Below are 24,822 nucleotides of genomic sequence, written 5' to 3'. Positions count from 1 at the left end.
AGTGATTTTGCCCTTGTTCCTGGAATTGTTTTTTAAGCTATAAGTAGGTTTTGGTCTGCTTTAGACCAATTATGGTCGAACCACTTCTCTCCCCTAGGCTTAAATTTACCCTCCACTCTCACCAGGCTATTTGCAACATGCACACAGATTCAATTGATGGCACTTAAGAAGGACTCTAAGCAAAGTCTAATATCACAGCCACATTTAGTGTGGAGGTTATTGAAAAATAGGACCAAATGGACCTTGCTCCGCTTCAATCTGCGGCTCGGACCTGTGGTCGGATATCAGTATTCCTAGGTCCTACTATAGAGGCGACTGCCTCTCCAGTTCTCCATTCCAAAATCTAAAAGAAGGGGTTGTGCTCACTAAACCGACTCTATTTGACCTCAAAATGCAACACAAATTGAACTAAAAAGGCCACGATGAATATATAATTAATGATAGAATTGGAACATCCACCCTTAAAAGTTGGAATGTCCTCTTCCTCTCTAGATTGCACAATGCGCGCCAGTTTAAGACCGGCAGCAATATCATTGAGCAGGTCCCCTTGACTAGTTGCTCGAAGTGGCAATTATTAAGGTCATCCAGACACGAAATCATCTAAGTGACACACTGATTGGCACAAGTGAATATTAACATCTCCACCTAATAGTCCGCATAGGACTTTAAGAAAGACTTTAAGACCAACAAATGTTCTGCAGATTTAGACTGTACAAAGAGTTTTACAAGTTTACAACCAATAAAGAAGGCACATGTTTCAAATTCAGCTGGATCGCCAGCAGACAGCTAGAACCTGTTTCTATCTGTGTAGAGTTACATGGGATACTCCGGGATACCAGAGTGAATAAGCCCCCCGTAGCTCTACCCAGGGGTGCAACTAGAGCCAAATTTATTTTTTTGGGGGGGCTAATACGTCCAGGAATGTAGAGCCAAATATTGTGGGGGGTGACGCTAATACTTCCAGCAATGTAGAGCCAAATTTCGGGGGGTGGGGGTGGGCTAATACATCCAGCAATGTGTCCTTGTATAATGTAACTGGTGCTCATGCAAACGTACCTCAATACCTTAGGGTGGAGTTAGAGCTGTATAAAACTGCAAAAAAAAACAAAGCCTAAAGTTACCTTTCAAGAAATGCATTCTCACACTGTGGCAGCAAAAGTAATTTGCAACTTTAATGAATAGGCAGAGTGGACATGCAGGGGCTCTAGGAGAGGTTGAAAAAACAACAAAGGCTTGTTATCAAGTAAATGTTCTTTTAAGGACCTGTGAAATAGGTGTGGCTGAGTTAAGACGCCAGACCAGCCAGCCAACAGCAGCTCAAGAATTGTCAGTGGGTGTGGGGAGAAGCTGTCTCAGCCTGGGCTGACACACACGACTGGGGGGGCTGAAGCCCGTTGAGCCCTTTGGCCGTTGCACGTCTGGCTCTACCCGATTGTGACTGTAGAGCTGCGGAGAAATAGGAAGTATACCCATCCAAAAAAAGGAGTTCTCTCTGTCCTAAGTTTCTTGTAGGTCCATTTTATGCTGTCCTGTTCATATACAAAGCCACCTCTCATTGGCCCTTTTATTACTTAACCTTGCTATGTTTCAGCTCACTACCTTCAAAGGTGAACCTAGAGAGGAAACCAGATTAGCAGAGTAATAACCCCTTTCAGTCTATATCACATCTCTCTCCCGCGACAAATTAGTGGGCACGGGGCCAATCAGTCATTATTATCTAGAGAACTCAGGGGATAAAATCTGTTGGGCAACTGAATAGGAGATACTTGTACCCTTCTCCCCTCATCTGTCTGTCGCCTCAAGGGGATTCTAGTCTTCCTGATAAGGTGTGAGTCCTCTTGCGAATAGACGAAACCTTGTGGTAACATTTTAATTCCTGTTGGGAAAGATCTAGCGTTAGATGCCTATTGTATTAGCATCCCCACTATGTCTGGCTAGTCGAAGTTGATGATGATGCGATATCCCTCGGGCGATTTGTCCCTCAGTTCTACCTACCCCACATGATGTGAGTATACAAGTACCTCCTTTCCCCCTAATTAGCTATTGGTCCAGAATGTAACCTTGCAGATAAGTTCAGGAGTAGATTCTACATGCCTGGCCCCAGTGGTGGAACATCTACCATTACGAAGGAATAATGCCTGTAATATAGGGTGTGGATGTGGCGCAGTGCCAGAGCAGGATCCGGTTCAAGTCTTGGCGTCGGCACAGCATCCCGTGATCCTGGGCAAATCACTAGGGGGCATATAATCAAGAGATATATTGCCGCGTTTTCGGCACATAGCGCCGAAAAAGTGGCAATTTTATTATCTCAATATTAGCAAGGCGTCGCTAACATGCATTAGCGCATGTTAGCGGACGAATCTGCAACACTTCTCAAGATAGCGATAGATATCGCTAATGAGATGCAAAGTAGGCGTTCCCTCCTCGGACAACATGTGAAATGATCGCATAACCAACATCGCAGTATTAACAACGCTGTCCCTGAACAGCGAAGCGATGACAAAAGGCGCCCTAAGCCCCCATCATCGCATGATTCTAACGCCTGAATAAAACCTGACTTAGCATTATTGTCTATGGGAGGTGGATTGTGTGGTTAAGTACACACTCCCCTATTACCAAGCTTTTCATTAACGCTGTGAAATCATCGCTGGATTTCACATGCTAATGATCATTATCGCAGTCTATCGCTGGATTGTACTCCACCTGTTAGCAAAGCGTTACTAATACGCCGCTAACACGGCGATGTAATTCAGCGATAGAGTGCGGTAATGAAAAACGAGCGAAGCGCGATTTGCGTTATTTATCGCGTGTTCTTGATAATATGGCCCTTAATCTTCCCGTGAACATGGACAGCGCCTGGATACCCCAGAGGTGATTTGATACGCTGAGCTATATAAATCTACAAACGTAACTCGTTCCCTCCGTGTTTGGAGCAGCTCAGTGACTCCGGCGGCAGTGGGGGCTCACCTCACGACACCGCCTGACTGAAAAAGCGAGGGCCTGTTTTCTGGTATTGGGAAGAAATGGGTACATTTATGGTAACATCTCTTCAAACACGGGCCGTCAGAACCTCTGCTAACCAGGCCCTTCCTACCTAGAGCCCCGAGACAGGGAGCAGAGCAGTGTGCGACGGTTCCATCAGAACAAACCACAGGGTTGGAAACAAGAAAGGCGGCCCTGCCGACGATGAATGGAACACTTAGGGGCATATCATCAAGCCGGCACAATAAAATTATTGGCGCTTTAGCGTCCGTTTTTGGGTGAAAAGCGGCGATAATTTTATCGTAGTATCTGCAAGGTCACGCTATCGCGTGAATCCTTGCCTTAGCGCCCTTTCTCCCAACACCCAGCTATGCATCTCTAATGAGATGCAAAGTGAGCGTTCCTTCCCAAAATAACTGGAGAAATGTCGCTAACCGACATTTCTCCAATTAACAAGGGAATCGCTAACCTGCTTAGTGATTGGAAAAGAAGCGCTAACCGTGCTTAACGCAGGTTCCTGTACGCCTGCTTTCAAGCTGATTTAGCCATGTAATCCAATGGGAGGTGGATTACATGGCTAAATCCACCCTGTCCTATCAGCAAGGTATCGCCTGTCACAGTGCGATTATCGCTGGATTTCCAGCAATAATCTCACAGTTTTGTAGCTTTCACATGGATTTCTGTCGCTTTGGAGATCAGCGTTGCTGATAGCACGCGATCTCCAGCGATAGCCGGCGACAATTATCCTAGGGCGATAATTATCCTAGCGCTAAATGCGCTTAGCAATAATTATCGCTGGTTGTTGCTGATATGCCCCTAGATGGCTATTCCCCGAGTAAGAAGTCCCAGCACGCGCTCCTAGCATTCGGAAACAAAATATCGCCATGATCGGACGAAAGACTGGCCTTAGCGTGGATATAAAACTTTGGGAGAATGTGACTAAAAGTACAAGAAGGGCGCGAAAACCAAAGAGTCCACCCAGGCCACAGAATCGAGAAAGGTTCGAAAAGCGCACGTGCGTGTGTGCATAAGATGTACAAAGGAACACATAGGCAGGTAGCGCCGACGCGCGGAGTTTCTGTTGGTGTAAACTATTCGCAGACGTTGACGGCTGAAGCTGTAATCAGAACCGGAATTTAAAATGCTTTATTTCGGGAACGAGAATCTATAAACTGGGAATGAAGGTGTAAGGTGGGGTCACGAGGGGAAAAGTCATGAACAGCGGAGCCTGAGAGTGAACTTATATATTTACCTTTGAAAAACTCTGCCACAAAGAAATTGGCAACATGGACAAAGGTGACAGTAACGCTGTCTGGCTTACTTAATTGGCCACAAAGTGGCTGCATTTTAAAATGTGGTGTGGGGTTGAGCACCTGCTGCAGAGATCTTTGCTTCGGCTGTAAAATTCAGGGGATAATAATAATAAGGATGACCGTCAATGAACCCTGCTCGGTGGCCATGCACTCGCTGGAGACATCGGTCATACGTCTAGTCACAGGCAGCGTTGGCATAGAGGTTAATGTGACTTCTACAAAGCACGTCGTGTAACGCAACTTGGTGGAGGTGGAAGAGGTGCGTGACGATGGTGGTGGCGGAGAGATGGAAGCGCTTTTTGGAGAGGCGCTGCATAAGAGGGAAGTGACAGGAGAAGGTGAAAGTGCTGCGCAAAGCTGGGAAAGGCGCGCAAAAACGTAAGCGACTGAAGAGGGTGGAAGTCCTGAGTAAAGTTAGAAGTAGTCCGTGGAGGAGGAAGAGGTGCGAAAAAATAGAAGACGTTCATAGAGCATTATTACTTAAGTGCCTTGTGTGGGGGGAATGGAGCTTACAAGTCGGAGGAGGGAGAAGAAAAGGTGCGTACAATCGGAAGTGACTGGAGAAGGTGAGAGTGGTGCGTAAAAGCGCAGACAGCTGAGCCAGTGGGTGAGTTGGAAAGCGCCTTACGTCTTCTTGAAGAGTCCTGCGGTGGCCGTTCCGAGCAGGAGGCAGGACTGCTGCGCGAAGAAGACCCAGGTGATGTCCTTCAGGGAGCTCTGCGTCTGGCAGCGCAGGTCCAGCAGGGTGGGGCCCAGGAAGGCGATGCAGAGGCCGAAGCTGAAGAAGACGCTCCAGTAGGTCAGGGTGGATTGGAGATTCTTCCGGAAGAGGGCCGCGAGCCTCTCGTCCCACACCATCTCGGCTCCTGTCCCTATGAGGCTCCACCGGTCGGGCACCGGGGGCACCAATAGGCGGACCCTCTCCTGGCACAAGTCCTCAGGGGAGCGACCGCTGCTGCCCCGTGCGACAGGGAGAGAAGAGCCTCGCCACTGGCCGCCAGGGAATTCTTTTTCTGATACAGCTCCCTCTATGCAGCCTTTACTGGCACCGGGTCTCAAGGTGTGCCTCTGGCACCGGCCCTCCAGTGGCTTCAGTGTTTGCACAGGTTGGCAGGGTATGCGACGTCTTGGCACTGGTCTATTGGGCGAACTCCTCGCTGCAGGTACAGCTCCTTGAGGCTTTGCCTCAGATGGCACTGCACTTCAGGAGGCGCTTCTTTTGTCGCTATCCACTCAGTGGCTCCCTCTATTGGCAGGGGTCCAGAGGGCATCACGGGCTGGCACATGATCTTGGCACTCCCACGCCTTGCACGGACCCTTTTAAGTGGAGGCTACGTACCGGAAGTGGTTCCCATGCACCTGGGGGTCCCTCTACTCACACTGGTCCTCTATGGGCACGATCTTCAAAGAGAGCTTGGAGGGGCTACTTCTGGGAACTCCCCAGCTGACACTGGTTTCCGGGCGGTGCCACGGGCTGACACCCGATCCCAGGGGACTCGCCGGTCTGGCAGTGGTTCTCAGGAGCTCACTGTCCTCTCACGAACTTTCGGGAGGCGACTTCCAGGCGGACACTGTTTCAGCTGGCAAAGTTTCCTGCAGTTAATAAAAGAGTTTCGAATCATCCAGTGGTGGATTTAATGTATTATTAAATAATGGTATATACCGTGTTACGTACAAACTCGGTTGAGCACTAGGTAAGTGTCCTGGGGTGGAGAATACAGAGTGCCCAGTGACTTAGCGCAGGCGGCAGTGCGCGCGCCATCTCCCCACAGAGGCTCTGGGTGACAGCCTGGGTGTGGTGTCAGCTATGAGAGGCAGTCCAGGGCGGTTGAGTGGGAGCCAAGCTCCGCCCTAGTCAAGGAAAAGGAAACCCAAGTGGCAGAGACTGGCGAGAAAGGCACTGGCACACCCTATGTTAGGCGGGGGCTCTCTAAGTGAAAGTGCGAGTACTAAAGAACTCACTGGCATACGAGGGACGGGGAAGAGCCCCCGGGCCCCCTATCCGTTCCACTTCCCGGGTCAAGCCCAGGAGAAGTGATACTCACAGGGGACACTCAGAGACCCCAGAAAACAAGCATTGGCATAGCCAATAGGTCTCGCTTTTGTGACCTTATAAGTATTTAGTTATGCAGCACAATATCCTTGGTGCAATAACATCAACTGTTGCATGGCTAAAAAGTATAAGGTCCCAAAGGCGAGATCTATTGGCTATGCCAATGCTTGTTTTTAGAGGCCTGGCATGCAGTTTTAAATGTAGGCTGGCAAGCAAGGTGCCAACCCGCGGGGCAAGGTCTAGAGAGAAATAAGATAGGAAGAGAGGTGAGTTATAATGAGATAGCACAAATAGAAAGGGGAAGCACAGAATGACAGGTCAGGTAAACAAAGTAGCGAGGCAGGTAGAGCCGGTGGGATGAAAAATAGAAAGATATGAGAAATAGAGAAAAAGAGGTGCAGATGAGGTCGAGATATGAGGCTAATATAGAGGAAGTGCGAGGGAGTAGTAGAGAATGGTGAAATAAGGAGAGAGAAAGACAGAGGTAAGACAGATGTATTAAACAAGTGAGACATTGGAAGCAGAGAGAGTGAACGGAAACAGTGAAGGAGATAGAAAGAGAGATGAAAGCAAAGGGAGTGATAGATGGAGTGGAAGAGGGAGAGCATTGTAGAGAAAGAAATAAAATAATGGGAAAGGCGAGGAAGAGAGGACATCAATAAAAAGAGAGACATAGAAGGCCAGTGAGTGGAACCAGCACACTGCACATTTTTAGGTCTCGCCTAGCGATTGCGTTTACGCAACCGCAATGCGAGACTCTAGTAAAAGGGGCATTTCAAAGTGCTCCCATAAGTGGATTGCATGGCGAGCACGCGCACAATCACGTGCATCGTGCCGCCATGCAATCCGTTTGGGGAAGCGCTTCAGAGATTGTTAGGTCTGTTAGCTGGCTGGCCACGGGCGTGCGGTTACGCGCACAATGACGAGCAGAGGCGCCATATGGCTTTCCTCTCTCGTCATGGTGCGCGCACATCTCACACCACTCGCCAGCCAGCCTGCTTTCACTTTTGCGCCTCAGTGTTGCCTGCTCGGCTTCAATGCTCCTCCCCCTCCCCACCACAGAGCGCGTCTCGTGGCCGCGCGTCTTTTTGTTGCTTGTTCTTTTGTCCGCGCCTTCTCTACCCCGCCCCCTCTTGTCGTCTCCTTGCCGTGTTCCCTATGTACCCACCCACCCATCTTTCCTTCCCCCCGTCTCCTGCATCTCCCCCTCTGTCTCTTTTCTACATATCTCCTATTCAGCCTTCTGTCTCTCCCTTGTTCTTCCATTTGCCTTTTCTCCTGTTTTTACCTCTTCACTCTACTGATCTCCTCCCACACGCCATCAGGCACCAGCGCTTACTGACAGACAAGTGACGCTCCCATTCCTAGTCTGGGTCCGCAAAAGGAAGAGCTGCAGTGCAAGATTTTTCATATCGCCGAGCAAGTTGGTGTGTTGCCTTTCAGGTGCTTCCTTTCCCCAGCAAAAAGGCCGCTTTAGCCCCTTTTGTGGTAATCTTTCGAAATCTTGTTGCCCTATGCCATGGCACTATAGAGTAGCGACCTATAATGCCTTAATGCATCATCGGCCCCAGTGACACGGTGTCCACCTGAGCCCACACGTCACTGCACCCCCGTCACCACTGTAGCCACATTGCTATACCACTCCTTGGACCCACGGACAACGGTACTGATGCACCACCTCAGTTCGCACCGAGTACATCATTGTTGTCAATTGCTTTGTGAACTTTGGGCAAATAATAGCCTAGGGAAAGCATCTGTTTAAGACTTGGGCGAATGCACCCCAATCCTGACTTGCATCGTCTGTTCAATATTTCAGTTCTACACATGGCTCTGCCTGTGTACCTAGGTCCCAGCTGCACACTTTCAGTTTCACAGAAGAGTTTACCTCAAGCTTCATTTGAAGTGCTTTTCCTTTTCATTGAATGAATGCCTCACAACTGTGCCACGTAGGTCAATTGAGAGTTGGTTTACGGCATTTAAAAACACATGGATTTCAGAATGTAAGAATAACAGTTTGTGCAGCAAGGCACAGCGCTTTATTTTAGGTTTAGCCTGGGTACAGCTTAAGTTGTTTAGTCAACATCATGTTTTCCAAAAAAAAGCATCATAAATAAACAACACCCATGCATAGATACAGGGACTTCTGATAATCCCTCTTCATCTATTGTTTCCCCATTTTGTGTCCGCCCACCTCAGCATACAGTCTTGGGCAGTGGGTCGGCCCACTTCACCCCTGGCTGCCTTGCACTGTGAGAGGACATGGTAGCTGATCACACGTGCGCAGCTGCCTGAAGAGGAGCACTCGTTAGTGCCAGGATGGGTACCCGTTGGTGGCTAGGCCTCATCTTTATTTTTAGGTTTGTGTTTTTTAAATATCTTTTTGCACATTGCACGTTTGCAATAAATAAACCATGACTACTGGCTCCGCATAGGGTTGTTAAAGGCCCGACGTCAAAGTGCGGCCCCTGAGGAGGGCGGCGAGCGGCGGCGCGGCGGCGGTTCTGGCTTGTGAGCCGCCGCGCGCGCGGAAACGGGTAAGTGCAGAGGCAGAGGGTGCGGCCGCAATGCCCACGCGGCCGCGCCGGGGAAGCGTGTTCGGGGCGGGGGCAGGGCCTGGCGTCGCGGCCAGCTCTGAGGTTCCGGGAGGGAGCAGGGGGCGGGGGGGCGCTGAAGGTGCCTGCAGGCGGTCGGGGCCACCCCGGGGCCATAACTGGTGGGACAGAGTGTAGCGCACTGGGCAGCAGGGGGCCCACCACCGCGAGGGTTGACAGCGGGTGGGCCTCCCCAGTATTGATAGAGAGTGCCCAGGAAGAGGAGGAGGCGGGGGGTCCAACGGCAGGCCAGAGTTTCAAGGGAGGAAGGTGGGGGGCGTGGGGTCCCTCGCACAGTCCGCTAGGGGGGACGTGAGTGGGGGTGGGGGGGCTGAGGTGGGGGTGAGAGTCAAGGGGGACGGCATGGGGGCGAGGGGCTCTCCTGGACGATATAAGGGGGGTTGGGAGGGGAGGGGGGCAGAGAGAGTGGTCACGGAGGGGCCGAAGCATCTACTAGAGATAGGGCGCCGGAGGGCCTGCGCGCTCGGTGGTCGGACGGTGTGGGTTGGGGGCAGCCGTGAAGGGCGGTGAGCGGGGGGAGGGGCGAGGGGGCTGGGGGAGGGGCACGGGTCAGTGGAGAGGTGCGGCGGGTACTGGAGTCTTTGGAGTGGAGCAAAAGGGAGGGGGGAAAGGGGGCGGAGGGGGCGCGTGGGGCGGGGGAGCCGAGAGCGGGCAGGCCATGCCATCTCGGAGGGGGGGCATTCATCCAGTGCAGCGGGGACGGGCCGGGGGTGGGGGTTTCCACGGGGGGGGGGTTCGGGGAGCGGCGGTGCGGGGCGTAGGATTAACCCCGTCATGTCGGACTCCACTTTGTTTTGGCAGGACAGTGTGGCAAGGCGCTCGGGAGAGTCTCATGCAGCTCCAACCCACCGAGAGGATGGGCCGGCTCTGCCTGATGCGGGCGGCCGCGCTCCCACAGGGGACATGTCGGTAGCGGCATCCAGGAAGAGAGGAGACTGGGTCCTGGTGGCTTCACCCCGATGGGTCGATGCGGACGCTGGGGGACGGGGCCACGAGTCCGACTACAAGGCACAGGACAAGGGGGAGCAGTGCGCAGGGCAGCGGAGAGATAGTGTAGATTTGGGGGACTTGCTACGCACATGTAAGGAGCGGGCAGGCTTGAGCAGGCTGGAGCCCGCAGAGGGCGGCCCATGGCCAAGCCGGTTAGATAGGGGCCATGCGGGGGTGGCAGGGCTGGAGTCCGAGGAGGACGGCCCGTTAATGCTGGACTATGATGAAGAAAGCATAGAAGAGGGGGAAATTATAGAGCAAGGGCAGGCTGGGGGGGGCTGCAACTAACAATGTACCCAGTGTTTTCAGGGCGGTGTGGTTCGGTTGAAAAAAGGAGACAGCGTGATGGCTCCACCTACACGCCTGGTTAGGCGGCGGGATCCGGTGCGGATGCCGACCTTGACGCCAGGTAAGGCGCACTCAGGGGCGAAGGCGGGTGGTATCCCACAGGCCAGTGTCTCGGTGGGCACTGATGCAAGGGTGTGGGGGGAGGAGGGGAGAGTGCGGCTGCACATAGGGGCATACGTGAAGGACACGGGGGTGGGGCCGGAGCCGGGGAGTATGGACGAGTTGGGCGAAACCCGGGGCAGGGTCTGCGGGGAGGCCGGGGGGTCAGAGGGGGGGTGGGAAAGAGGAAGGGGTGACGCCCAAACAAGGCAAGGAGAGCCATGACATTCCCGTAAAGAAGTTGCCATATACGGGCATCACAAAACCATTGGGGGCCTATTTGACGCTGGCGACTAAAGAGAAGATCTGGAAGGGCGAGTACGTGGATATGCTAAAGCTCCTTCATAGGGAGCTGACAGCGAAAGAGGGCTCCAAGGAGGAGGAGCTGGAGCTGGCCAAGAAGCCGAGGATGCCGATGTATATCGAGAATTGGTCAGCAAGGTTTTTGATTTTTGCTAGTGTGTACTGCGAAAAATATCCGGACAGGTCCGTTGCATTGTTCAAGTACATGGACGTGATCAGGCAGGCGCAGGTGACATACGGGGGATACGCCTGGTCCCATTACGATGAGGAGTTCAGGGCACGGCTGGCCTGGGATCCGGAGGTGAAGTGGGGGGAGATTGACGCGGACCTCTACCAGCAGACCATGGGGGGGGCCAAATTCGGGAAGACAATTTACATGGCGAGCAGCCTTCCGCTAGCACCACGCCCCTTTCCGAACCGCCCCACCCGTGGGGGGGTGGGATAGGCAGGAGCCACGGCAGGGGGGTCAGTGGGTACGTGCTGGGATTTTAACAAAGGTAACTACGCCCGCCAATATTGCAAGTTCCGGCACGAATGCTCAAAATGCGCAGGGCACCATCCCGTGGTGCAATGCTGGGGGGGGCGGAAGCGGCAGGCACGAACAAAAGTCCGTACAAGGGGGACAGCAGCCAGGGGGTAGAGGGGGCAGGCGGGGACAGGGACATTTGGGCAAAGGCTCTTATTCCAATTAGGCTGGATCGGCTCGACACGCTGTTGGCAGTTTACCCTCGAACGGAGGACGCGGGACTGCTGCAGCGGGGTTTTCGGGAGGGTTTCCACCTGGGGTACGGGGGTCCGCGGGCTGCCAGATGGGCCGAGAATTTAAAATCCGCCCAGACCCATGGCACAGTGGTGCGGGAAAAACTGGACAAAGAGGGAAGGGCGTATGGCGGGGCCCTTTCGGGGCATACCTATTCGGGACCTGATTGTCTCTCCCATCAGGGTGGTTCCGAAGAAGGAGCCCGGCCAATACCGGCTGATACAGCATTTGTCCTGGCCGGAGGGAGCGTCAGTGAATGATTTTATTGCAACCGAGCTTTCCTCCGTGTCTTACTCGTCCGTGGACGTGGCACGGCGGCTGGTCGCGAAGGTGGGGGCGGGGGCCCTCATGGCAAAATGCGACATCAAGTCAGCTTTTCGGGTGCTCCCGGTACACCCGAAGGATTATCCCTTGTTGGGGATACAGTTTGGTGGATACATTTTCGTGGATAAAGCATTGCCCATGGGGTGTTCCATATCCTGTGCCCTGTTTGAGCGTTTCAGTACCTTCCTGCAGTGGGTTTTTTCGTGGCATACGGGCAAAGAGACGGTGACGCACTACCTGGATGACTTTTTCTTGGTGGGACTGCCCGGTTCAGCGGACTGCCAGCAGCAGCTGGACAGTTTTACAGAGCTCATGGGCTACCTGGGTGTGCCCCTGGTGCCAGAGAAAATGCAGGGACCCAGCACAGTGCTGTCATTTCTGGGTATCAAATTAGATTCGGTGGCCATGGAAGCCCGTTTGCCTGCAGACAAAAAAGGGCGTATGCTGCGGTTGATCGACACATTGCTGGCAAAAAAGAAGGTGACGCTACGGGAGATACAGGTCCTACTGGGGCACTTGAATTTCGCATGCAGGGTGGTGCGGGCAGGGCGGACATTCTGCAGGCGGCTCGGCATGTCATTGGCGGGGTTGTCTCTGCCGCATCACCATATGCGCTTGTCGGCAGGTACGAAGGCGGATTTGCGCATGTGGAGAACATTTGTGGAACACTTTAATGGTATTCCAATGGCCCCCGCGGAAGACTGGGACAGGGAAGTTACCATATCTTCGGATGCGGCGGGGGCGGGCGGTTTTGGGCTGTACTGGCAAGGGAAGTGGTGCGCCGAGGAATGGCCGTCACACTGGAAGAACGGGGGGAGGAGCATAGCGTTTCTGGAACTTTTCACGTTGGTGGTGGCAGTGGTGGTGTGGCCGCGGGCATTGGCCCACAAGAGGGTGATTTTCAAGGTGGACAATTTGTCGGTGGTGCAGGTCATGAACAGGCAATCAGCCAGGGACACACAGGTGCTCAAGTTGTTGCGGGTGTTTGTGCTGCTTGGAGCATGATATCCTGTTTCAAGCTAGACATGTTCCGGGGGTGGACAATGACATTGCAGACGCTTTGTCTCGTTCACAGTGGCAGAGGTTCCATAGTCTAGCCATGGAGGCGGACGAATACAAGACACCGGTGCCAGCAGGGATGTGGTCGGTAGGAGAGAAAGGGTCGTGCAACTGGTAAGAGCGTCGGTGGCCGCGTCAACATGGAGGGCGTACGAGCAGGCGTGGAAGGAGTTCTTGGCGAGTGGTGCGACGCGGCAGGCCAGCCCCTGGGGAAGGGGTGAACAGGTGGTACAATTCCTTCTGGCAATGATGGACAGGGGCCTGTCCAAAGTGACGATGGCAGGCAAGCTGTCGGCCATAGCCTTCATGGGAAAATTGTGGTGGGGGTACGCACCATCCGCCGGCGAGCTGGGCGCGCATTTAATGGAAGGCTGGGCACAGGAAAGGGGTAGTGGATCCCGTCTGCGGAGGCCCGTCACTTTGGGATTGCTCATCCGCTGTACACGGCTCCTGCTCCCGGTATGCCGCAACCGTGAGGAAACGGTGCTCTTTTCCACGTTGATGTCATGGATGTATTTTGGGGTTTTCCGGGTTTCGGAGCTTTTGGGTGCACGGGGGGCGTGAGGGCTTCAGTGGGCGGAGGTGGAGTTGTGGTCCAGAGAGGTGGCAGTTCGCCTGGGGCATTCAAAGACAGACCAACGGGGAGCAGGGATATGGGTGGTGATGGGGCCGGTAGGGACCGGGAGGTATGCCCTGCAGCCTGGGGTAGGTTTTTGGCAGCCGGGGAGGGGGGGGGGGGCAGTTGGCCGGGGAGGTTTTTCGCAGGGAGGAGGGGGGCAAGGTGACGGCAGCGCAACTTATCTGGGTCTTGAGGCGGGCCCTACAAGGGCTCGGCGAGGGCCCCAGGCAGTTTGGACCCATTCGTTCCGCATAGGTGCGGCAACGGATGCAGCGAAGCAGGGGTGGGGGAAGGAAGAGTTGATGCGCCTGGGGCGATGGAATTCAGACTGTTATAGGACATACATCAGGATGCGGGGCGCCAGGGGGGGACAGGCTTGATGTTCCTTCCTCGTTTTCACATATGTGTCTTTTCAGGTGTGGTAGCGGGGCCGGCATCGGAGGCTTTGTCGATTCTCATCATCGGGCATTCGTTTGTGAAAAGAGCGGAGCGTTATGAATGGGACAAGAATCACAGTTTGAATTTGGAGTTGAATCCCAGTTTGTTTCGGTGTCATTGGCAGGGAAAAGGGGGCATGAGATGGCACGAGTTGTTGCCGGCATTAAGCAGATCAAATAGGGGTGGGATTTGCCCGGATGTTTTGGTTATTCACTTGGGGGAGAACGACCTGGTGACATAAACGCTTACTTGCCAATTTGCACAGCAACCCGCCATCTTTGTGGTAGGTGGGTCAGCGCTCTAGGCTTCCACGGTATTCAGATACTAAAGCCCGATGCCAGCGCGAGCGCGCTCAGAAAACACCTGAGGCTTGAGCCGGGTGATAGCAGGCGCGTTCAGCAAGGATCTGGTATTCTTTTAAAACCTTTTTTAACCTTCTATATTGCACTGCGAATTTTGCACAAGAACGTTTGTTTGTTTTTACAATAAGAAACGCTTACTTGCCACTTTGCACAGCAACCTTTCCACACCTGGTTAAGCGAGTGCGGGCCGCCATCTTTGTGGTAGGTGGGTCAGCGCTCTAGGCTTCCACGGTATTCAGATACTAAAGCCCGATGCCAGCGCGAGCGCGCAGCATACGCGCGCAGCGGGCGCGCCAGCCCGTCTGCGCCCGTCCGCGCCTGGCCCGCGCCCCGTGCCAGTACCCCTGGCCGGTTCACTCTGGACCCCCCTGGGCATAGAACCTATTCAAGTGAGATTCTGCACAGGCTAAACACCACTAACTCTACCTGTAATGAAAAATTTATTTTTCCAGACATTATAATTGGGCCCAGTAGGACCACCTGCACCAAGTGTGGAACCAGGATTCAGTTGCTAGGACATAAGAGAGCCAACAACAAAAATAACACTACTAGGGCAGGCATAAAGAAAAGTACAAAATGTTTACTACACAATGCCAGGTCCCTAGTTAAACATAGCACTGAATTGGCCCACCTCATTGAAAACGAAGGGATAAAAATTGCATTTATAACGGAGGCTTGGACAGATGAAGCCTCTGGCCCTGACATCGTGAAAGCCACCCCCCCCCGGCTACAACTGTCATACCCAGAATAGAACTAATAAAAAAGGAGGCGGACTAGCTATAATTTACCACGGATCCGTTAAAGCCACTTTTAACAACTCCACCAATGCTGACTGTGAAGCACTGGATTTCTGCTTCCGCCTCTCTTATCAATACACTTTTAGAGGCACCTTACTTTACAGACCTCCTGGTCCCAAAGCAGGGTTTCTAACAAAAGCCAGTACCTGGGTGGAAAACGAACTAGGAACTAGAACTAGTAAGAACGTGGCAAGAGACACACAGAACACAAGCACTAAAGTGTGCTTGGGTAATGCAGGGACGGCTGCAGCGCTTCACACCGGTGCCCTGCATTACATTACATCTCTCCAAGGGGCCCATCAAATCCCGCGTTCCAGCAGAGGCAGGAACTAAACGAAAGGAATCTAATAAATTCCTTTCCTGCTGTTTCTGCCTCTGCTGCTGTGTTTCGCTCCGGTCCTCGCTGCTGGGTCCTCGCTGCTGGCTCGGCTCCTCTCTCCAAGGGCGGATCTTCAGGTGGGTTTGTTTGGGATGACCCCCCAACCCAATTATACTTTGTATTTGGTCCGGTTCTATGGCATGTAATTAGGCCAGTTAGTTGATACAATTAAAATGTTTGGGCAGCAGCAAGTGGTATCTGGGCTAGCAGGCCTTTAAAAAATCACAGACGTGGAGTTTTCCTTTTTGATGGCCCCTGGAGTGCTATACACTGTTTTGGTCTTCAGTATGTTGCCGTTTTTATGGCTGTTGTCCTTTATACAACTCTCCAATTTACACCAGAAGTGGTGTTTAGATTTGTACCTAACAAGTGGTTTAGTGAATATCATGAGTTCTCACCAACATTTTTGTTTGCTTAGGATCACACAATTTGGTAAAGTGGGGAAGCCAGGCTTAATCCCAGGTTTTCTGGTGTCACATTGTGCAGTTGACCAGAAATCAGAAAATCTGGGCTTAATCCTGGCTTCCCCACCATCAACGTCACGACCAACACCGAAGAGACACTATCCACCACCAAACACCTACACTTCCAGATCCGCACTGACCCCAAGACCACTCTTAGAGGTACGCTCATCTACAGACCCCCGGACCCATGCACGCAATTCAGCGAAACCATCGCCGACTTCATCTGCCCGCACGCCCTAGCCTCACCAGATTACATCCTCCTCGGGGACCTGAACTTCCACCTGAAGAAAAACAGCGACAACAACACCACCACCCTACTCGACAACCTCAACAACCTTGGACTCAAGCAACTGGTGAACACTCCCACCCACATCGCAGGTCACACGCTCGACCCCATCTTCTCCGCCAGCAACCACGTCTCCTTCAGCCACACCTCCGGACTACACTGGACCGACCACAGATGCATCCACTTCACCTTCAAAAAGAACACATCCCACCACCACACGCTACAAATCCCCCGAAGATGCTGGAGCAAAATCACCACAGACCAGCTCCTCACAGCACTGAGCCAGACGCAGCCCACAACCTCACACAGTGGATCACCAACTGCACTGACAACCTCGCACCACTGAAGAACCCTCCAGGCACGACCAACAGCAGGAAAACCTCATGGTTCACAGACGCCCTCAAAGAATCAAAGAAAACCTGCCGAACACTCTAAAAAACCTGGCGCCACGAACGAACCACAGAAAACATGACCTTCCTCAAGAATGCAACCCGTAAACACCACCAGCTGATCCGCACAACCAAAAGGACATCATTTAAAGAACGACTAGACACCAACACCCACAACAGCAAGGAACTCTTCAACATCGTCAAGTAGCTCTCCAACCCCAACGCCAGCAACAACGACATCATACCGTCACAAGAACTCTGCAACTCCCTTGCGACGTTCTTCCACCGAAAAATCGCAGACATACACGATAGCTTCGGACCCCCGACTCCGCCTCCGGCCACGGAACTAGCAACCGCCACCCCCACCCTCGACGCCTGAACCCCCATCAGCACGGAGGACACCACCTACGTGATGAACTCCATCCACTCCAGTTCCCCCTCGGACCCATGCCCTCACCACATCTTCAACAAAGCCGACACCATCATTGCACCCCACCTCCGGAACGTCATAAACAGCTCCTTCACGTCAGCCACCTTCCCGGAGAGCTGGAAGCACGCAGAAATCAACGCCCTACTAAAGAAGCCCACAGCGGACCCCAAAGAGCTCAAGAACTTCCGCCCGATATCTCTGCTTCCCTTCCCTGCCAAAGTCATCGAGAAGACCGTCAACAAACAGTTGACAGCATTCCTCGAGGCAAATAACTCACTCGACCCATCCCAGTCCGGATTCCGAGCCAACCACAGCACTGAGACCGCCCTCATCGCAGCCACCGACGACATCAGGACCATGATGGACAACGGTGAGACTACCGCCCTCATCCTCCTGGACCTCTCGGCAGCCTTCGACACCGTATGCCACCGCACCCTAATAACCCGCCTCCTCAACACAGAGATCCAAGGAAAGGCCCTGGACTGGATCACCTCGTTCCTCTCCAACAGAACCCAGAGAGTCCGCCTCCCCCCCTTCCGCTCAGAGGCTACCGATATCATCTGCGGTGTACCCCAAGGCTCCTCGCTCAGCCCAACCCTCTTCAACATCTACATGAGCCCCCTCGCCGCCATCGCACGCAAACACAACATCAACATCATCTCCTACGCCGACGACACCCAGCTTATACTTTCCCTCACCAAAGACCCCGCCACCGCAAAAACCAACCTCCAGGAAGGAATGAAAGACGTCGCAGAATGGATGAAGCTAAGCCGCCTGAAGCTGAACTCAGACAAGACGGAGGTCCTCATCCTCGGACGTACGCCATCCGCCTGGGACGACTCCTGGTGGCCCACTGCACTGGGCCCCGCACCGACACCCTCTGACCACGCACGCAACCTGGAATTCATCCTGGACTCCTCCCTTACGATGACCAAACAAGTCAACACCGTCTCGTCCTCCTGCTTCAACACCCTGCGCATGCCCCAAAAAATCTTCAGATGGATCCCCACCGAAACAAGAAAAACCGTCACCCAGGTCCTCGTCACCAGCCGACTAGACTACGGAAACGCCCTGTACGCAGGAACCACCGCCAAACTTCAGAAACGACTGCAACACATACAGAACGCCTCCGCAAGACTCATCCTCGACATCCCTCGCCATCATCACATATCCGCCCACCTGAAAAACCTGCATTGGCTCCCCGTCAGCAAGAGGATCATGTTCAGGCTCCTCACCCACGCACACAAAGCTCTCCACAACAAGGGCCCCGAATACCTCAACAACCGCCTCTCGTTTCACGCCTTCACCCGCCCGCTCCGATCCGCCAGCCTCGCCCTCGCCTCTGTCCCACAGATTCGCAGAACCACCGCCGGTGGAAGATCGTTCTCCCACCTGGCAGCCGTTACCTGGAACTCCCTCCCCGCACACCTGCGAATGACCCAGAACCATCTCACCTTCAGGAAACACCTCAAGACCTGGCTCTTCGAACAGTAGCAGCACCCCCCCCCTTTCTTCCCGTCCAGCGCCTTGAGACCCCCACGGGTGAGTAGGGCGCTCTATAAATGCTTGATTGATTGACTTTAACAAATTGTGTGATCCTACGCAATTGTTTATACTTTCCCTCCTTTTACTTCATTATCACATATAGGAGAACCTCGCAATATTACTTCAGGATATGCGCTTTACAAAATCCTCACCTGTGTTTGATTGATAAATTATAGTGATCATGTAAAATAGGAACCCAGGCCGCTCAAGAGGATGAACATAAGTTCAATATTGGCATTGTTGTCAGGGTGGCGAGAGAATTCATGTTTTTAAATTCATGTTTGAAAACTATCACCTTAACCGAAAAAATGCTTATCGATGCACTGGTATAATCTGATGTAATAAGGATAATCGGTTCTGCATGTTGATAAAATAACACTTTTTTAATTGGGGAGAGACTTTATATATTGTTTACACTCTTGCTGCAAGATGTGGTTAAAAATGAGTGTTGGTAAAGTTAAGAGGTGCTGGACACCCTAGTTACTTTCTTTCTTTAACGTCACTTAACCTTTAAATAAATGCTTGCATGTTTATTTAGCATCTTTTTGATGTCAGTTCTTAGTCGAGTAGGGTGCAGCCTAGTGCTGCTGTTGGTCTGGGGCCGCACGTCAAGGTCAGTGCTGTATAGCATTCTGTTAGTCCATAACCAGAAAGATAAAGCATACTAAAGACGGTGATACTGGTGGCCCTAAACATGGAAGGTTTAGCCTACAGCAAACTCTTTTGTGGGTCAGTCATGTGCCGTAGGCCCTTGCCTCTCCTCACACTGTTAGAGCTGTGCAGGCAGCAGACTCTTTTCACAGCGCTGCTTCTCGTGTCGGGACTCAGGAAAGACAGTGATGCGGGCAGAGATAGTCCGGGTCAAACCAGTTAGGTTAAATGTGCTTCATGGCTACACTGATTCTCCTCTACCCGCCCCCACCACCCGAATGGGCAACTGTGGCTATCAGAGCAGCACTGTTAGGAGCAAGGCAGAGCAATGAACGCAGGCCTGCCCCAGGTTTAGCTGGTACTTGGTAGATGTTCAAGGAGTAGGGTGGGGTTTAGTGTTGTGGTTACTCAATGCCTAATGCATCCACTTAAAAAAAGTGTGTTTGACCTCTTGGACTCAGCTTTAAATCATAGGAGGTTCACTCAGCCTTTCATCATTCTGATGTCGATAAAATGAGTAACATTGACTTGGTTAATATACATCTTTCAGAAAGCACCAAAATATCTGGAGGGATAAATGTACACTTTACTAATTAGTTCTCATTCAACATTTTCTCCTTTTTGTGTGTGTGTGTGTGGTTCTACTGCCAATTGCCACTGATCATATTGGAACCCCTTTCTTTAATTCAGACCTCCTCCACTTGCTTTGCTACTACGTAAGGGTCCATTTACTATAGTGCAAGGAATGGGGTTTCTTGGCTTGGGATTGGCATCTTCAACCATTTCGCCACGCCCCACCCCACCCCGGTTTCATCTGTATACCCTTTAAATTAATACCTTTGTCCTCCGCCTCTCCTTTTTAGTTGGATACTCAATGGTGATTGTCGCTGAATCTGTGCATAATAAATATGATTCATGTGCCGTTTGTGCACTGGCAATTTCATATTCAACATTTGAAAGAGAATGTTAAAAGTATCTTTAATACATGCAAGGGTATCAAAAATATATTACAGATTTAAGCAATTTGTCATTATTTGGTCCCCAAAAAATTCTTGCGCCCTTTAAGGTGTCATTAGCCCCGCCCATTGTCCCGCCTCCTAGCCCCGCCTTCTTGCCACGCCCCCAGCTCAATTTGATGAGTACCTGCTCTTTTTTTCCCCCCATGTAAAGCACTGCCTGGCATTGACAATTAAGTGCCGTGCTGAGCACCGGAAACACCGGCTCAAATTAAGCACTGCTTGACCTCCAATTTTTTGGGTTTCCAGGGTAAGTTTTTTCCAATTCCAGCACTGACAGAGACAGCCAAGCGGAGACCAGAGATAGCAAGTGTAATGTTGAAAGTCAGGACCTCTCTTTCTCAGCTGTTCCACCATGCAACGCTTTCCCTTTTCCCTTGAAAGTTCACCTGCCTATAGTGGCCTATGAATTGGAGTGACCATCTAGGTGCCAGCATATGCTACCAGGTAGAGACAGACTCTGGTCAAGGAACAGCTAACTTTCTCCCCCTTTCATCCACGGTGCCTAATCTCTCTGAGAGACTGTGTGTGACTGCAGTTTTGGTGACAACCGGGGTACAAACCTTAGTGTTTCATTTTCAAGCTTGGGAAAATTCAATGTGATGATCCTTAATTGAACCTTTTTTTCACACCCATGTGAGTGTGCGGGCACTTGACCTACCCCCATTTCATCCACATTTGTGTATGGAACACATGCCTGGGTTACTGTTTCTCCACTCGAGCTTTGCCTCTCTGCATTGAGACTAGTCCCTGATTTACCTTTCCAATTGAGGATTGCTGGTGCACTCAAACCTTCCCACATACCATGGGGAGGCCATGTTTGTTCCCATGTCCTCTTTCCCTTCATCCTAAAGCCAATAGGATCTTCCTATAAGGAGTTTCTTTTAGGATGTCGGGCCTTGGAATTGGAATCCGCGCGCAGCCCCTGGCCAATCAGTTCTCCTCTACCAGTGGCAGGAAAGTGACCATGCTGCTTATTGGCTGGCTGCCCAGAATTTGAAGGAAACATTACACCAGATTGCAACTGGACCACTATTCAGCTTTCCAATATAAGCAAATACTGAACCCCTAAGCCCAGTTATTGGAAGCTGCTCACATCCAGCTTGTACTTGTGGGATTTTTTCTGGTGTTTCCAAGACGTTGGAGTTGAATGTGGTCCATCACATCATCTCAAGGGACTAAGGCTACTGCTATATTCAACCATTGTAGGCAGCTAACCCCCGGCGTCGCCACAAGAGGGTACCAGATTTCAACACAGACCCACAAACAGCGTTGCTGCTGGGGGGCGAAAAGCTGTGATGGCAACTGCCCAAATGCCAAACTGTAATTTTATTTTGGCTCCGAAAAGCCTTGCACCAGAACCGGAAGCAACGGTTTTGCCTGAGCATCTGCTAAAGCTCCGCCAGTGACCGGTGGCTGATTCTGCACCAGAGAGCGTGAAAACTGTGTAAGAACAGATCAAGCAATGGTAGCAGGCACAACGACAGCAGCATGTGACAGAGAGCAAGTGTTAGAAACGGGGTTTCCCGGTAGGCTAGGGCCTGCGCCAAAGCCAGGCAGAAACCCCCGTTCTAGTCAAGGCGAGGGAGCTACACCCTGAAGATAATCCCTGCTCACCCCCTTGGTATCTTGGCACGAGCAGTCAGGACTATCCCAGAGGCAATGTGTAAAGTGTTTGCGCAACACACACACCCAGCGGCGACACACTAGGCACACTACAAAATAGACTTCACAAAAGGTTATATAAAAATAGCCTTTGTATTATAAAAACACATTAGAATGCAATCACATACATATGTACACTGTGCCAACCGGCACCAGGTAGCAATTTACAGGGGATTATGTACAAGGCAGTGCCAATTGGGTCACTGCCAGAACCATCACAAGCCCCAAAGAATAAAGGTAAAACAACCAGGAATAACCGCCAGTAGCTACGGGTGAATAATGAACTTAGCATCATCACATTAGGGTTAGGCATACATCACAGGTGCATGAGGCATCATCCTAAGACATCCTAGCATGACATTAGGGTTAGGCATACATCACATGTGCATGAGGCATCACCCTAAGACATCCTAGCATGACATTAGGGTTAGGCATACATCACATGTGCATGAGGCGTCATACTAAGACATCCTAGCATGGCATTAGGGTTAGGCATACATCACATGTGCATGAGGCATCATCCTAAGACATCCTAGCATGACATTAGGGTTAGGCATACATCACAGGTGCATGAGGCGTCATCCTAAGACATCCTAGCATGACATTAGGGTTAGGCATACATCACATGTGCATGAGGCATCACCCTAAGACATCCTAGCATGGCATTAGGGTTAGGCATACATCACATGTGCATGAGGCATCACCCTAAGACATCCTAGCATGACATTAGGGTTAGGCATACATCACATGTGCATGAGGCATCACCCTAAGACATCCTAGCATGGCACTAGGGTTAGGCATACATCACATGTGCATGAGGCGTCATCCTAAGACATCCTAGCATGACATTGGGCCGAAAAACATGATGCATCTCATTAGGCGTAAACCACATTAGATTAGGCATAAGCCACCTTAGATCAGGTATAAGCACATTATGCCGACAACCAGCAATGTAAGCATTAGGGGAAAAACATTAGGCATCTAAACACATTATGCATCATATCAGCATAAGTCACATTGGGCATAAACACATTAGCATGCGGCATCTCGTTAGCATGAAAACATCAGGCATAAATCCCATTGGCAGTGGGCATAACCCCAAAACATCATGGCATGACGTTAGGCATCATCACATTAGGCATTCCCTTCGGCATAAATGCATTACACACAAAATCAGCAGGGAAAACCTGGTGACCCCAACAACGCGCAGGTTGGAGCCCCACTCTGGGACTCAACGGTACAGAATTGCCCAAACGTTGCAGCTGCCCACTGTCCTGCGGGGCAGCTGTGCAGAGTACAACCGTACCGGTAAAGTTGGGATCCCCTCTGGGACTCTGAAATCTGAAATCAAAAAGTAATGTTGCCCACAACGTTGCAGCTGCCCGCTCTTGCGATGCAGCTGTGCAAAATGAGGCAGACAAGACTCTGGCACTAGCAATATGCTGTTGGAGCCCCACTCCGGGACTCCTAAACTCAAAATGTCCCCCTCATTGCAGCTGCCCACTTCTGCAGTGCAGATGGGATGAATTTAAGCCCTTCACCACCCACGTTGCAGCTGCCCGCCTCACCAAAACCCAGAGCCCAGCCCCACTCACCACTCCTTGGGGGCTGAGCAGGAGAGGTCACAGCCGGTCTCGCCCTCTTTCGTCGCTGCAGCTCGCGGGGCTCTCCCCAGGCACACGGGAGCCACGCTCGGCGTGTGCAGGCTTCCGGGATTGCCTTCTCCTGGACGGGGAAAGCAGAAGTGCACCCGCGAGGCTCCACCCGTAGTCAGGCACAACCCTGCCTGACTTCCTGGTCACCGCGCGATCGCGGTGGCCGTGTCTCCTTGTTGTCCTGGGCGGCGGCGGTGATTCCGTTCTTCTTGGCGGCAATGAGGGCTAGGCTCCCTCTTAATTTAAAGTGTAGAGCGGGGTGGGCACCCGCTATTTGGTGCTTTTGGTGGCGGAGCACGGGGTGGGCACCAGTTACGCTCACACGCGGGGTGGGCTCCTGCTGAAAACAGCCAACAATGCAGAGCCAAATGCGGGGTGGGCACCCGTTTAGTTAAAAAAAAGTATGAAGTGCGGGGTGAGCACCTGCCAAAGGTCCATAAATCCGGCAGAATGCAGGGTAGGCTCCCGCGACTAGGCAAGCATGCAGGGGGAATCTCACACGCCGGGATTCCCTCACCAGACATCGGCTGCAGGATCCACGCTCCTCCTCTCGTGGGGAATGGAAATGTAGTGCTCACGAAGCGCTAGGGTCCTCACAAGTCCAGGGTCCCACAGAATAAAGTTGGTGTGCTCACGAGGCGCTAGGGGCCAGGAGAACATAGTCAATGCTGGGCAAGATCAGCAGGCAGTAGGGCAGCTCACCAAGAAGGCAGTAGCAGTTCCTTGGAACAGTCAAACTTTATGTTTATGTTTGTTCTCATTTATATAGCGCTAATCACCAACGGTCTCTAAGCGCTGCAAGGTGGTAATCCTCCTGGCGCAGCAGTCAACACTCCAGCCAAAGTCTCTTCCTAGTCCAGTAGAAATGCAGAGGGGCAAAAGTTGGGCACAGGGGCCAGAACACAGGGTCCCGCGGCGGTTCCTCCTGGCGGAGTGTCCCCTTCAAGTCAGCACAAGCACAACAACACACATGGGGTCACAGCCCCTGTATTTATACAACTTTCTGCCCTGCGTCTAGAAGGAGGCAGAAGCTTCTGGAAGGATCCTGGAAGTTCCAGTCCCAACTGGCACTGGGAGGGGTGTTCGTAGGGGGGCAGAGCTAGCATTGTACAGGGCAGGTGCTGCAGATCGGAGCATACAAATTCTCCCTACTTCCACGGACAGAGGAATTCCACAGTCACACGCACACACACTCATCATACGCTAGGGCCCATCACACTAATATTCATTCTATTACTCTATCCACACTGGATATACGAGAGAACTCCTAAATCAATCTGCAT

The 24,822-nt window shown here is 52.0% G+C and overlaps 1 protein-coding gene across 1 annotated transcript in view; it reads right to left on the bottom strand.

Moving 5' to 3' along the window:
- The window catches only part of LOC146869596 (solute carrier family 60 member 1-like), a 214,227-nt gene extending 208,135 nt beyond the window's left edge, over nt 1-6,092 (bottom strand). Inside the window, exon 1 of the mRNA XM_085607871.1 lies at nt 4,924-6,092. Within this exon, the coding sequence (XP_085463997.1) occupies nt 4,924-5,153 (230 nt within the window). The 5' untranslated portion in view covers nt 5,154-6,092. The remainder of the gene's footprint in view (nt 1-4,923) is intronic.
- Between the last annotated feature and the right edge of the window lie 18,730 nt (nt 6,093-24,822).

The sequence above is a fragment of the Triturus cristatus genome, chromosome 1_1, assembly GCF_964204655.1.
Source record: "Triturus cristatus chromosome 1_1, aTriCri1.1, whole genome shotgun sequence".
NCBI lineage: Eukaryota > Metazoa > Chordata > Amphibia > Caudata > Salamandridae > Triturus > Triturus cristatus.
Note: the sequence above shows the minus strand (reverse complement) of the source record. Positions and strands in the feature narration are given on the sequence as shown.